Consider the following 11,169-nt stretch of genomic DNA (forward strand, 5'->3'; position numbering starts at 1 on the left):
ACCAATTCATAAGTATATCAATGTAGCATAATAAAAATAATAATAACTTATAACTTAAAAGTTATAAGTAAAATTAAAAAAGGATTTTTTAAATTACCCTTTTCAAAAGTGAGTTCGTTTTACATCTTATAGAGGTGTGGCTTCCAGCTATTGTTGAAGTATGTTAAACACTTTACAAAATATAAGTTTTAATTAAAAGTTAATTATAAACAGTGCGTTAGAGAAAATTTGTTAGTTTAATGCTGCATTCTTTTCTATGGAAGATTTTACGTTAAAGTAACTATTTTTGGTAGTTAATAAACAATTTATTATTGCAATAACAAAATACAGTCATCACGTAAACGTAACTGTGTTTAAAGTAGTTTAACTAATAAAAAGTAACGACAGACAAAATGAATTCAAATACAACTATTTTAAAAAATTAATTTGTTCATTTTTTTTGTTTGTAGTAACGGGTGTTAAAATATTAAAAACAAAAAAATTTCAAGTGCCATCATCCTTGTTAAAAATTGATATTAAAATATGATTCAATTATCCATTTTAAATTCCTTAGATGCATGCAACCGTTTTACCTGTTAAAAATGTTCTCCAATATTTGCAGAGTTCATGTGTGCTCCAAAAAAGTTGATTACATTTTTGTTCGAACCATTTCGGTTGGAAGCCATAAAATCTTCTGTTTGCTCATAAAAAAGACAAAGGAAAGCCGCAATAAATTTTCCGCATCTAAATTGCTCAACGGACAGATCCGAAAAGTCCCCATATATGGTAGTATGTAGCCAGTTCTACTTATACCTCCCCCTTGATAATACCAACACTACTAAGCGGGGATAAAGATACATACAGATTGCCGATGCCACGCCCCTAAAAATCTGGCCAAAAATCATTGATTCGTAAGTGTAACAGTGTGGAAAAGGGGGAGAGGGAGATGGAAAATGGAAAATGGGGATTCGGGGGTTTGGAGACCTGGGGACTTGGGGTGGCAAAGCTGAAATAGAATAATGAAAACGATGCCAAGAGTAAAAGAAGCGCTATCAATATTGTCCTGAATGCGAAGATGGCGGACATTATTGTGTTTGTGTCGGTTTCCATGTCTCTGTGTCTGTATGGCTGTGTGTGTGTGTGTGAGTAACTTCCGCAAAACTGGAAAACTAATTTGAACAAAGTACAACAAATAAAAGTGACTACTGAATGTTTAATTTGAAAAGGGAAGGCTCCAAACACTGAATGGCGAACAACAACAGCAGAAACAACAACAATGTCCAACAACTGGGGAACAAAAACAGCGAAAATGAAAAAGAGAAATAATACGAAACTCACTTGGATACAAGTACAAATACAGCAAACACATGTACGGTCTTCCTCTTTTCCCCCTCCCCCATTTGCCCCCTGTTTCTTTCTCTCTCTCTTACACTCTTTTGTCCCCCATTGTGTTTAGAGGATGTTGGCAAAAATGGCGCATTCAATTCCCTCTCACTTACACACCCAAAAAAACACAAAGAGAAAAATCGAAGATGTATTTCTGTGATTAGGCAATTCCATTTAACTTTGAAATTGAAAAATAAAATTAATAAAAAAATAAAATGGGAATATAAGGTTAACAAGATAATTTTTGCCCAAATACTTTTTGAGCCTATTTAATATAACTTTAATATTGTAATATCACTTAAAGGAAAAATGTTATGTGGAGACATTACAGTGTTGTTGCCCAAAGTACAATCAAAATAACTTGGTCAAATTGACCAGTGTAAAAGTAAAATGGTCCCAACCCATCGAATTTGCGATTTGGCCCATGAAATAGTTACTCCTTCAAAATTCGTTAGCATAAGGGTTGCTAATTAAAATAGTTTTGAACTATAAACAAGAGTGAAATGGGCACAAGCCAGTGATTATAGTTAAATAATTCTAGCTTGTGTATAAGTATGATAAATACTTTACAGAGTATATGTTTTAAGTAAAACAAAGCGCTAGAACCAGTTGGTGAATTTTAAACATTGAAGAAAATTTGCTATTTATTTTTTTTCAATTTCCATTTGTACTTGCATACTTTTATAAACATTGATAGAGTAGATAAACTATTAAATAGTACAAAATGCAAAAACAAATACAGGCACAACTATTTTAAAAAGTAAAAGTACTATTTTTACAGTTACAGACTGCGTGGGTATTTTAGACCAAGAACATTTGCTTGTGCTTTTTATTTTAGTATTAGTTCTCTAATTTTAATGTATAATTTTGTAAATTTAAGACAATATTTATATCCCGCCATGAAAAGGAATACCTAATATACAGTCGAATTTCCATAAAAAGAATCCAAAAAAATTCTAATGTAAGGACATACTGAGTAACAAATTTCATTTTTCGAGAATTTTTGTTCTCTATAAATAACACTAGTTAGACTCTATAGGCCTTAACTTAAGAAAGTTTAAATAGGTAAATTGGTTACCTAAATAAATTAGTGATGTCCTTTTTGCTTTCTGTGTATAGGGATGGGAGCGGGAATGAGAATACGAACCGAGAGAAACCAAGAAACGTCGACATACGGTTAGAAAAACATTCGCACATAAAAATGCCAACATTTGAAGCATAACATTTGGGGCAGAGGAGCGCAGGGCACGAAACGAGGGGGCAGAGAAAAGAGGGAGATGGTGGAGGAGGAGGAGGAGGACGCCTGCCTCCATGTGGCTGACATAATGAAACATTATTAAGAGCCACGACGTCAAAGCGGCAAAAGGTATCTAAATTTGCGCAAAATGTTTATCCCCCCCACCCCCTCGATGTTGGCTTCTGCAGTCGTTGCCAATTTGCCGCCGTTTGGAGAGAGGAAAACACAAATATCACATTTACAGCACACTCCACCATTTTGTGCCTGCTCACACATACGGCAGCAGTGAGAGAGAGTGGGATGGCAAGAGCGAGGGCGCCATAGATTGGTTCGCAGGATATCATCTCATCCCCCGCTGGAAAGAGAGGCCTTTCGCTCTCTCTCTCTCCATCTCGCTCTGTCTGCCTCTTTCTCTACCCGGATGCTGGCTGCGTCGACGGCGACGTCGGCAGTAGAATCACAGTTATTCGAGATACGAAAACACAGCAACGGCGACACAAAAGCTCAGGGAAACGTCAGCGGCAGCGGCAATGGCAGCGGTTTTTCATAAATAAATGTTTGAGTTATGTAGAAAAACATTTTGGGCGAGAAGATTTTCGTTTTCGTTGCGATTCAGTTAACATTTGGCCAGCGGATTCCGCCCTCAACGGACACGACGACGGACGCGCTAGCCGAGTTTCCACTCTCAACTTTCCACACTCCACTCCACTGCTGGCCATATGTACAGTTAGCCTAAGAGCCAAAACGGAAACGCCAGTGACAGTAGTTAACGGTTAACGGTGAAGGATACCGCCAGCGGAAACGAGAGAAAAAATTCAATTTAAATATAAAGTTAAATGCAAAAGCAAATGCCAAGTGAAGCTAGTGATGGGCCAAAACGAACACAGTTCCTGAGCAAAATAGTCAAATAACACAGTGTTGCGTCCTCTAAATTAAGTAAAACGTGAACATCAGCTCCAAGAGACTACAGTGAACACCCGCAAAAATGCACACCAGCACGGATCCCATGCACACTCTGCACGACAGTGTCTCCCTTTCGCCGCCGCTCATCAAAAGCTCCAGAGGTGGCTCCTCCGGTGGCATCGGAATGGGATGCAGTGCATCTTCGCGAGCCGCCGCCGCGGAGGCCATGTCCATGGGCTGCGATGACAGCGACATAGAGCCGTCGGCCATCGGCGGAAGCAGTGCCGGCGGCGGAGATGGCACTGGATCCTCCGGCGGTCCTTTGGTTAAGCCACCCTACTCCTACATCGCCCTCATCACCATGGCCATTCTTCAGTCGCCACACAAGAAGCTTACTCTCAGCGGGATCTGTGACTTCATAATGTCGCGGTGAGTGGTCCTTAAGAAAACGTAGGGCTTCAAGGTATATTCCTATCATTACCACAAGAACGGCATTGTGGTTACCAAACTTTTTTTTTAAGTTTTACACCTTGTGAAGTACATTTTCGGGTAAAGTTTAAATATTTTTGTTCAATATACAAGTTTTTTTTTTGGTTTTTATTTAAAGTTAAAGGAAATGTGATTTTCTGAAAGTATGCAACAAAAAATGTGTTCTAAAAACACCCAGCAAAACCCAGTCGCTGGTTCGCTACTCATCGAAAAATTAATCCGGTTTAAAATATAAGGAACAACAAGGATGTTAAACAAATTATATAAAATTTAATCATTAGAAAAGTAAAAACTCTTTAGTAAAATTGACCAATATATTTGAAGCCATCGGTTTGGCAATGTAAACCATGAAAAGATACTTTTACGTTAACTTAAGGTTTACTATAAAAAAAAAAGATATGTGTTAGTAAATTCATATAAAATTAATAAAATAATAAATTCAAAACTTAAAGATACTTTACTGTAGCATAGTAATTTACAAGTAAAATACAAAAAAAGTTATTTCAGAAACTACCTTTTCCAAAAGTTTTAGAGGTGTGGCTTGCACTTGACTTCCAGCAATTATGGAAGTAAATTAAAGAGTTAGAGCTAGGAGTCTTCTAGAACCAGTTGGGAATTATAAAGAACCCATTAAAGCAACTTTGTAAAGTTACAATTAAAATTTTACATTAGGCTTACTATTTTTGATAATTAAATAACTGTTAACTATTGCATTGTCAAAATACACTCATCACGTCAGCCAACTATAATAATAGTACTTTAACTATATTATGGAAAACAAATCAAGAAAAAACAAACATACACCCATTTTAAATTATCTAATAAATGGTAAACAAAGTAAAAAATAAATACATATAAAACTGTTTAAAATAGTAAAGTTTACATTTTGGCTAGGATTTATTTTGGGAAAACTTTCTAAAATATCAGGTCATTTATTGTTTGGCTATACTCTTAGAAATACCTTCACCGTTGCAAAATGCTTTTGCAATAAGAAAGTATTGGCTCTAAAACATTTATCGAATTCAATTTCAGCTTTCCATACTACAAGGACAAGTTCCCCGCCTGGCAGAACTCGATCCGGCACAATCTCAGCCTGAACGATTGCTTCATAAAGGTGCCCCGCGAGCCTGGGAACCCGGGAAAGGGCAACTTCTGGACGCTGGACCCGCTGGCGGAGGACATGTTTGACAACGGCAGTTTCCTGCGACGCCGGAAGCGATACAAACGAGCTCCGACCATGCAGCGCTTCTCCTTTCCGGCGGTCTTTGGAACGCTGTCTCCATTCTGGATCCGCAAACCAGTGCCCCTCGTCCCGGTGCACTTTAATGTGCCCAACTTCAATGGAAGCCGGGACTTCGATGTGGTTCACAACCCGGCGGATGTCTTTGACTCAGCTCTTAGGGCGGACAAGAAGTTTAACTTCTTTGCAAATGCGGAGGCATCTTTCTACCAGGGAAGCCAGTCGGGTGACAAGTTCGACCGGCTGCCCTTCATCAATCGCGGTCGAGGAGTGGATGCTCTGGATGCGTTGCCACACAGCAGTGGCTCTGGAGGAGGAGCAGGCGGAGGAGGAGGAGGAGGTAGTAGTGGTGGATCCGAGGGCAGTCGAGGCACTAAGTACAAAAGCCCCTACCCCTTTGATGTGGCGACTGTGGCCAGTGCTGCGGGTATCTCCAGCCACAGGGATTACGCCGATAGACTCTCGGGCGGTGGCTACATGGATCTCAATGTCTACAACGACGATGCAGACACAGAGGCCGACGCGGAGGCCGATGGAGACGATGACTCCTGCGAGGATAAGATCGATGTGGAGAGCGGTAACGAGCAGGAGGATTCACATATTTCGGATTCGGTGGACAGTGCCTGTACAAATCGCCTGGATCCACCGCCGGATGCGCTGATCTTCGAGAATGCAGAGGCATCCGGCAGCTCGCCACCGGGAATCAGATCCAGTCCAAGGACTCGCTTCGATAGTGAGCCTCTCGTCCTGCGGACCAGCAAGCAGACCAGCGCCAAGGACTTCCGCATCGAGACACTGATTGGCCACCACCTGCATCATGGTGCTAGCCAGGAGGAGGCCAGCGACTAGGCGGGATTCACTGAGACCATCCGGAGCTTCCCCCCAAAAACCGATTGGCTTGTGTACAGTCCATTGAAAGGTGATTTCAGTTTCGATGTAAGCAGGTTTTAACACTCAACCCCACTCCACGAACGGAATGCGAGCAGCAAGTAGTGATCAGTAGGTGTATCTGTAGGATGTAGGAGCCAGCACACCAGTTTTTAAATGCGACCAAATCAAAGCCAACGCTATAGTTGCCAGTCCACTTACGTACTATACATATATCGGCGCGTATATCTATGTAAATCTGATGCATTGCACATTTATAGCATACTTTTAACGCGAATTCTAGAGATCTGGATTCTAGATTCTAGTTTCTAGGCCTATATCTATCATGCAAGTACTAATCATGTGTAAGTGTGCGTGTGTGTGCGTGTAACTGTAACACATCCAAGCAAGAGGAACACTATTAACTATAAATTAGACTAAGAATTTTGCTGATGTTATTGAAAATTGAATAAACAACATAACAATAGTTTACATTGTAATTAGGAATGATGTTTCCTAATGAGACATGCAAATTTAAATGGTAAGTACTTCAGTAAAGTTAAGTATAAGTTATTTTAAACATTAAAACGAATTTTGTTTTAGAAAGTTTTCGTTTTTCTTTATATTTAATTTGTGCTAATAAGAAAAGTATTGTTTTATGCTTAAATTTTAAAGGTAAAACAATAGTTGGAGTGCTTTAGGCTCGTTTTAGTCGTTCTTATGTTAGATTCAAAGTGAAGAATTCAATAAAAAAAGTAATTGAAATGTAAGTTTGTACAGCTTAAAATCTTTATTTATAACTTTTCTGTGTTGTATTTTAAAGTAATACTTGTTTTGTTATTTTAAAATAAAATTTTTGTTTATCTTTTGTGTTTTTTGAGAATGCTTGCAGCCATTTGAATTTACCGCCCTGTAAAGGTGACTGAGATATGGCACCCCTGACTGGAAATCACGTCGGCCTTAGCGCCTGCGCACTGCTTTTCGCTCAGCTGATTTTGGCGCAGGACGAAGTTGTTTGGCCATAGGACGCCATATCAAGCGCAGCTCTACCAAACGAAAGCTCGACTCTCCGTAGTCGCGGTATTCCAGTGTTAAAACATTAAAAGCTGCGCCTGGAAGCGGGACAACAACGACAACAGTGTGCCATGGAAGATACCAACACTAACTATTGGTATCCGTAGTCGGCAGCAGAACTCACGCGGTACGCCGAGTGTACGAACTCCTTTTTTGGCACAGTTCGCCCCCGCGGACTCCATTCGCACGCACACTACCGCAAACACACGAATATATACCTATGTGGACGGCAAAAAGTCGATTTTTCGCCAACAAAAAGTGGTCTATGTGGGCAAAACTTTAAATGGCCCGGGCCATAAAGGGAGATTGCAATAGTTGCAACTTGCCGACCCCTACCGAGATGTCCTGCAAGGAGCTGCTGCTGTTGATGCTGCGGAAGAGGTGCTGAGCTCAGCGAGGCGAGAAAAGTTTTTACCAGTCAGTGCCCGTATCCCCAGGAAAGAGCATCCCAACCCCCTGCTCAAGCTCCTGCTGCTGCTGTGATTAGATTGGTGATAATGAGTGCAACCAAAGTATCCAATTAAATGTCTGCAAAATAGGACAACGATAGGTATTTACGTCCAACCTCCTAACAAGTTTTAACTGCCAAACACACAACGACAACGACGGAGACGGTTGAAGCAACCCCAGCGCACGGAAGGATCAGGAGCTGGTGTGTCCAGCAACAGGAACGGACGTGGACCAGGTCGCAAAGTAGACAGCCTCATGGCGGGCTGGCGGGGCCGTGGGCTGTGTGCTACGCTGCTGGCCGTGCTCACGTTACTCTCGGGTGAGCCCATCTATCATTAAATCCCCTGGGTAAACCCCCATAAGTAATCCCCCTTGGTAATCCCCAGTCACCCGTTCGGTGCGCATCACCAATTTGCGGGTGCCACGAACCTACACGCTGCTCCGGAACCACGAACCCGATCCACTGGTCCTCGACTGCGAGGTGGAGATCGGGCCGCGGGAGCAGGGATTCGTCCTGAAGTGGCTGTTCAACAACCACTCCATCTACCAATGGATACCCTCGGTCAAGGGGTTCGCCATGGTGAGTCATATATGGGGTCACCGTCTCTCACCAAAATTAATTACGATTAATCGAACACCGTCTTGTCTTTGTCTTACTTCTTTTCTTGCGATTATGTAGGGCTTCATGAAGTCGAAGATAGACAACAAAATGTTCACTATGGAGGGCAGTCCCGGTGTTATATCGATAAAGAATCCCGACTGGAACATGACGGGGGAGTATACCTGTGCGGTGCAGACCTTTGAGTCCACGGATAAGCGGAGTGCCCGCTTGCAAATAATCGGTGGGTGTCACGACCACAGCGAAAAGAAAAAGGATCGGCGTTGAAAGATGTGTGGTGGGGGTGGTTACGGTATGGGGGGTCTAAAGGTCTTAGGTGGTGGTTCTGCCGGGTTACCGGCCCACTTGCCCTCCCCCATCTTGACTTGGTCCCTTGTGTTTGCATAGGTGTTTGTGATGTTGTTTACACGGGAAGACAAAATTATGATTTATGTACTTTCAAGTCATTTATGAAAGTCAAGAAAGCCTTACCTTAATACGCTCTTCTTTATTCCTCCTCGCCATTAGCCTTTTGTGAGCTCAGCCGTGGGCCTTTTTTAGTTTTAGGACTTATACTTACTTATATTGTATACCCCACTCTTTTTCTTTGCAAACTGTAATTAAGATTATCTAACCCAATAGGGTTTTATCTTTGTCTTCCTGAGTCAGCAATGTGTATTTTTGAGGATATAAATGGCAAGTTACCTTTTCATGTTGTCTAAGTGAGGGAAGTAGGGAACCTTTTTTAATGTTAAAACTAAAAATACTGTTTTGAAAGTGTTACTGTTTATAGAGTTCCTAACTTAAGAACCTAACTTTTATTTTTAGTGATAATCTTTTTGTTCCCAGTTTAACTTGGTTTAGCTGTTCTAGTATCAAGTTTAGTTCTTTTAGGTTTATGAACGCTCAATTAAGTTCAGTCCCTGTGGGTCTGGGGTCTACTCTTTTCTTCCGGTGCAGGTGATGGGCCCCGTCTTTGTGGCACGTGTGATTCGCTTTCATATTTGCATGCGTGTCAGGTGGCAGTCTCTGCGGTGTCCGGAACCATGGCTTGTTTGTGCTGTTTTGTGCTTTTCTTTGGGACACTGCTTTGTTTCTTCTTGTTTTTTGTGTTCGTTGTTTAGTTTGACACTTGATTAATTCTCACGACTTTTCGTTTTTTTTGGCTCCTGTCTGGCGGCTCTACCACACTACCATCCACCGGGTACTGCCCACTGCCCATTGACCATCCCCAACAGTTCCTGAGTCGGATTTCATGCTGGAAGCGCGGATGAGCGGATCGCGTATGGACGTGGACATTATGTGTGCGGTCCAGCACGTATTTCCGCAGCCCATGCTGTCGGTCATGTAAGATGAGCCCACCTTTTGTGGCCTGCGAAATTGAATAGCACCTGGATTTAATCGCTCCCCTTGCAGGTTTGACACCCACATACTGGACTCGGTACTGACGCAGTTGGACCAGGACCCCAGTGGCCTCTACAGCATGACCGTACGCACCCGCATTCCTAGAGATCAACTCGAGTCCCCCACCCCGATCACCTGTGCGTTCGTCCTGGTTGGTACCAACTACACCAAGCGCCGGGAGACTATTTTTTATGGTAAGTACAGGTAAGCAGGGGCTACAAAACGGGATTTGCTGATAATGGGAAATACAAATTAAGATATCAAATTATAAGACTAGCTTTCTTCTTAGTGATAAAGTTTTTTGTCTACTTGAAGTTAGGTTTCGGTTTATATTGGAATTATAATCCATAACGAGTTTTTAACGGCAATGTTAATATTTTACCAAACTTAAAATTCCTCTTTATATCACTTAAGTATTAGTGTATAACCCATTACTTTGGAATTTGCTAATTGATTAATTTAAAGTGGTCCAAATAATAAAGTCTGGTTTCACCATTAAGTACGTTAGAATTTGGATTTTTACAAATGTGTTCGAAAACTAAAAAAATTATTTAAAGATTTAGCTTTGCGCAATGGTCTTAAAGATTTCTATAAAATTACTCAAACAACACGTAATCAAGTTAGAGAATTGTACAAAAGAATCATTTTCTCTTTTAAAACCTTGTTAACTTATTGACTTCATCGATTTTCTTTTTGATCGTTGTTTTGATTGTTAAAAAAAGGAAGGGCACAAAAAAAATGTTTGGTTGTAGTCTATATCATATAGATTACAAAATGTTAAATGTCTTATGAGTGGGTTATCGTATAAGCATACAAATTTTTAAGCAATAAAGTCCACCCCAATATACTGATTTTAAAATATTTTTTCTTGTTACAGATAAGGCCTCAACTATACAACGCAAATGGACAACGGTCGCCGTAGTCATGTCCATCGCATCCTTAGCTCTAAGCAGTTAGTTTGGTAGTGTCCTTTGATGTAGGCTACATTTGTTTTTATGTTTGGTCTAGAAACTTTGATACTCTCTAATTTTTAATAGACTTTTAACGGATAAACGTAATTTTTTGCGGTATTTTTAAAAAAAAGCGCTTATTTTGTACATGCATGTAATTGTAAGGAGAATGAAACTCAAACCAGAAACAAACACCACAATGCGTAAGCAAACAAACCCATGAAAACAAAAAAAAACGACAGTAAAACATAACAAGAAATTCTTGTATTCATATATTTACCACATAAATAAAATATATATATATGATAGTTATATATGATGTATAGGTCTAATTGAATACAAAAACACTAATAAAAAATGGAATGAAACATTAAAAGTGCATTAAACCAACCGCCTTCGTCGTTGTTTTTCTTTGCTAATAAATTTTAAATTTAAAATTGTATTTTTATTGTAAAATTACGATAACGAGCTTGCATTCAAGACATATAATAAATAAATCAACGTAGGACCTATAAACACAATATTTTTTAGTGGATGGATTTGTATGGTTTTATATCAACTAAAATATGCTCAACATAGCTGATACTGTCCA

At 40.3% G+C, this 11,169-nt stretch overlaps 2 protein-coding genes across 3 annotated transcripts; both read left to right on the plus strand.

Moving 5' to 3' along the window:
- The first annotated feature begins 2,969 nt into the window (after positions 1-2,969).
- On the plus strand, positions 2,970-6,588 carry fd59A (forkhead domain 59A). Its single transcript, XM_017072383.4, has 2 exons — positions 2,970-3,934; positions 5,027-6,588. Exons 1-2 carry the CDS (start codon positions 3,588-3,590, stop codon positions 6,081-6,083), a joined length of 1,404 nt encoding a protein of 467 aa, XP_016927872.3. The 5' UTR covers positions 2,970-3,587; the 3' UTR covers positions 6,084-6,588.
- Positions 6,589-7,226: 638 nt separating this feature from the next.
- On the plus strand, positions 7,227-10,968 carry LOC108008449 (uncharacterized). 2 transcript variants are annotated; one of them, XM_070995235.1, is made up of 6 exons: positions 7,227-7,944; positions 8,012-8,205; positions 8,305-8,467; positions 9,462-9,570; positions 9,640-9,831; positions 10,505-10,968. In XM_070995235.1, exons 1-6 carry the CDS (start codon positions 7,881-7,883, stop codon positions 10,506-10,508), a joined length of 726 nt encoding a protein of 241 aa, XP_070851336.1. In that variant the 5' UTR covers positions 7,227-7,880; the 3' UTR covers positions 10,509-10,968. The 2 variants fall into 2 exon arrangements, with proteins under 2 accessions (XP_070851336.1, XP_016927792.1); XM_017072303.4 differs by having other exon boundaries at positions 7,230-7,944; positions 9,640-9,821.
- The last annotated feature ends 201 nt before the right edge of the window (positions 10,969-11,169 follow it).

This window comes from Drosophila suzukii, chromosome 2R, assembly GCF_043229965.1.
Source record: "Drosophila suzukii chromosome 2R, CBGP_Dsuzu_IsoJpt1.0, whole genome shotgun sequence".
In the NCBI taxonomy this organism is placed as follows: domain Eukaryota; kingdom Metazoa; phylum Arthropoda; class Insecta; order Diptera; family Drosophilidae; genus Drosophila; species Drosophila suzukii.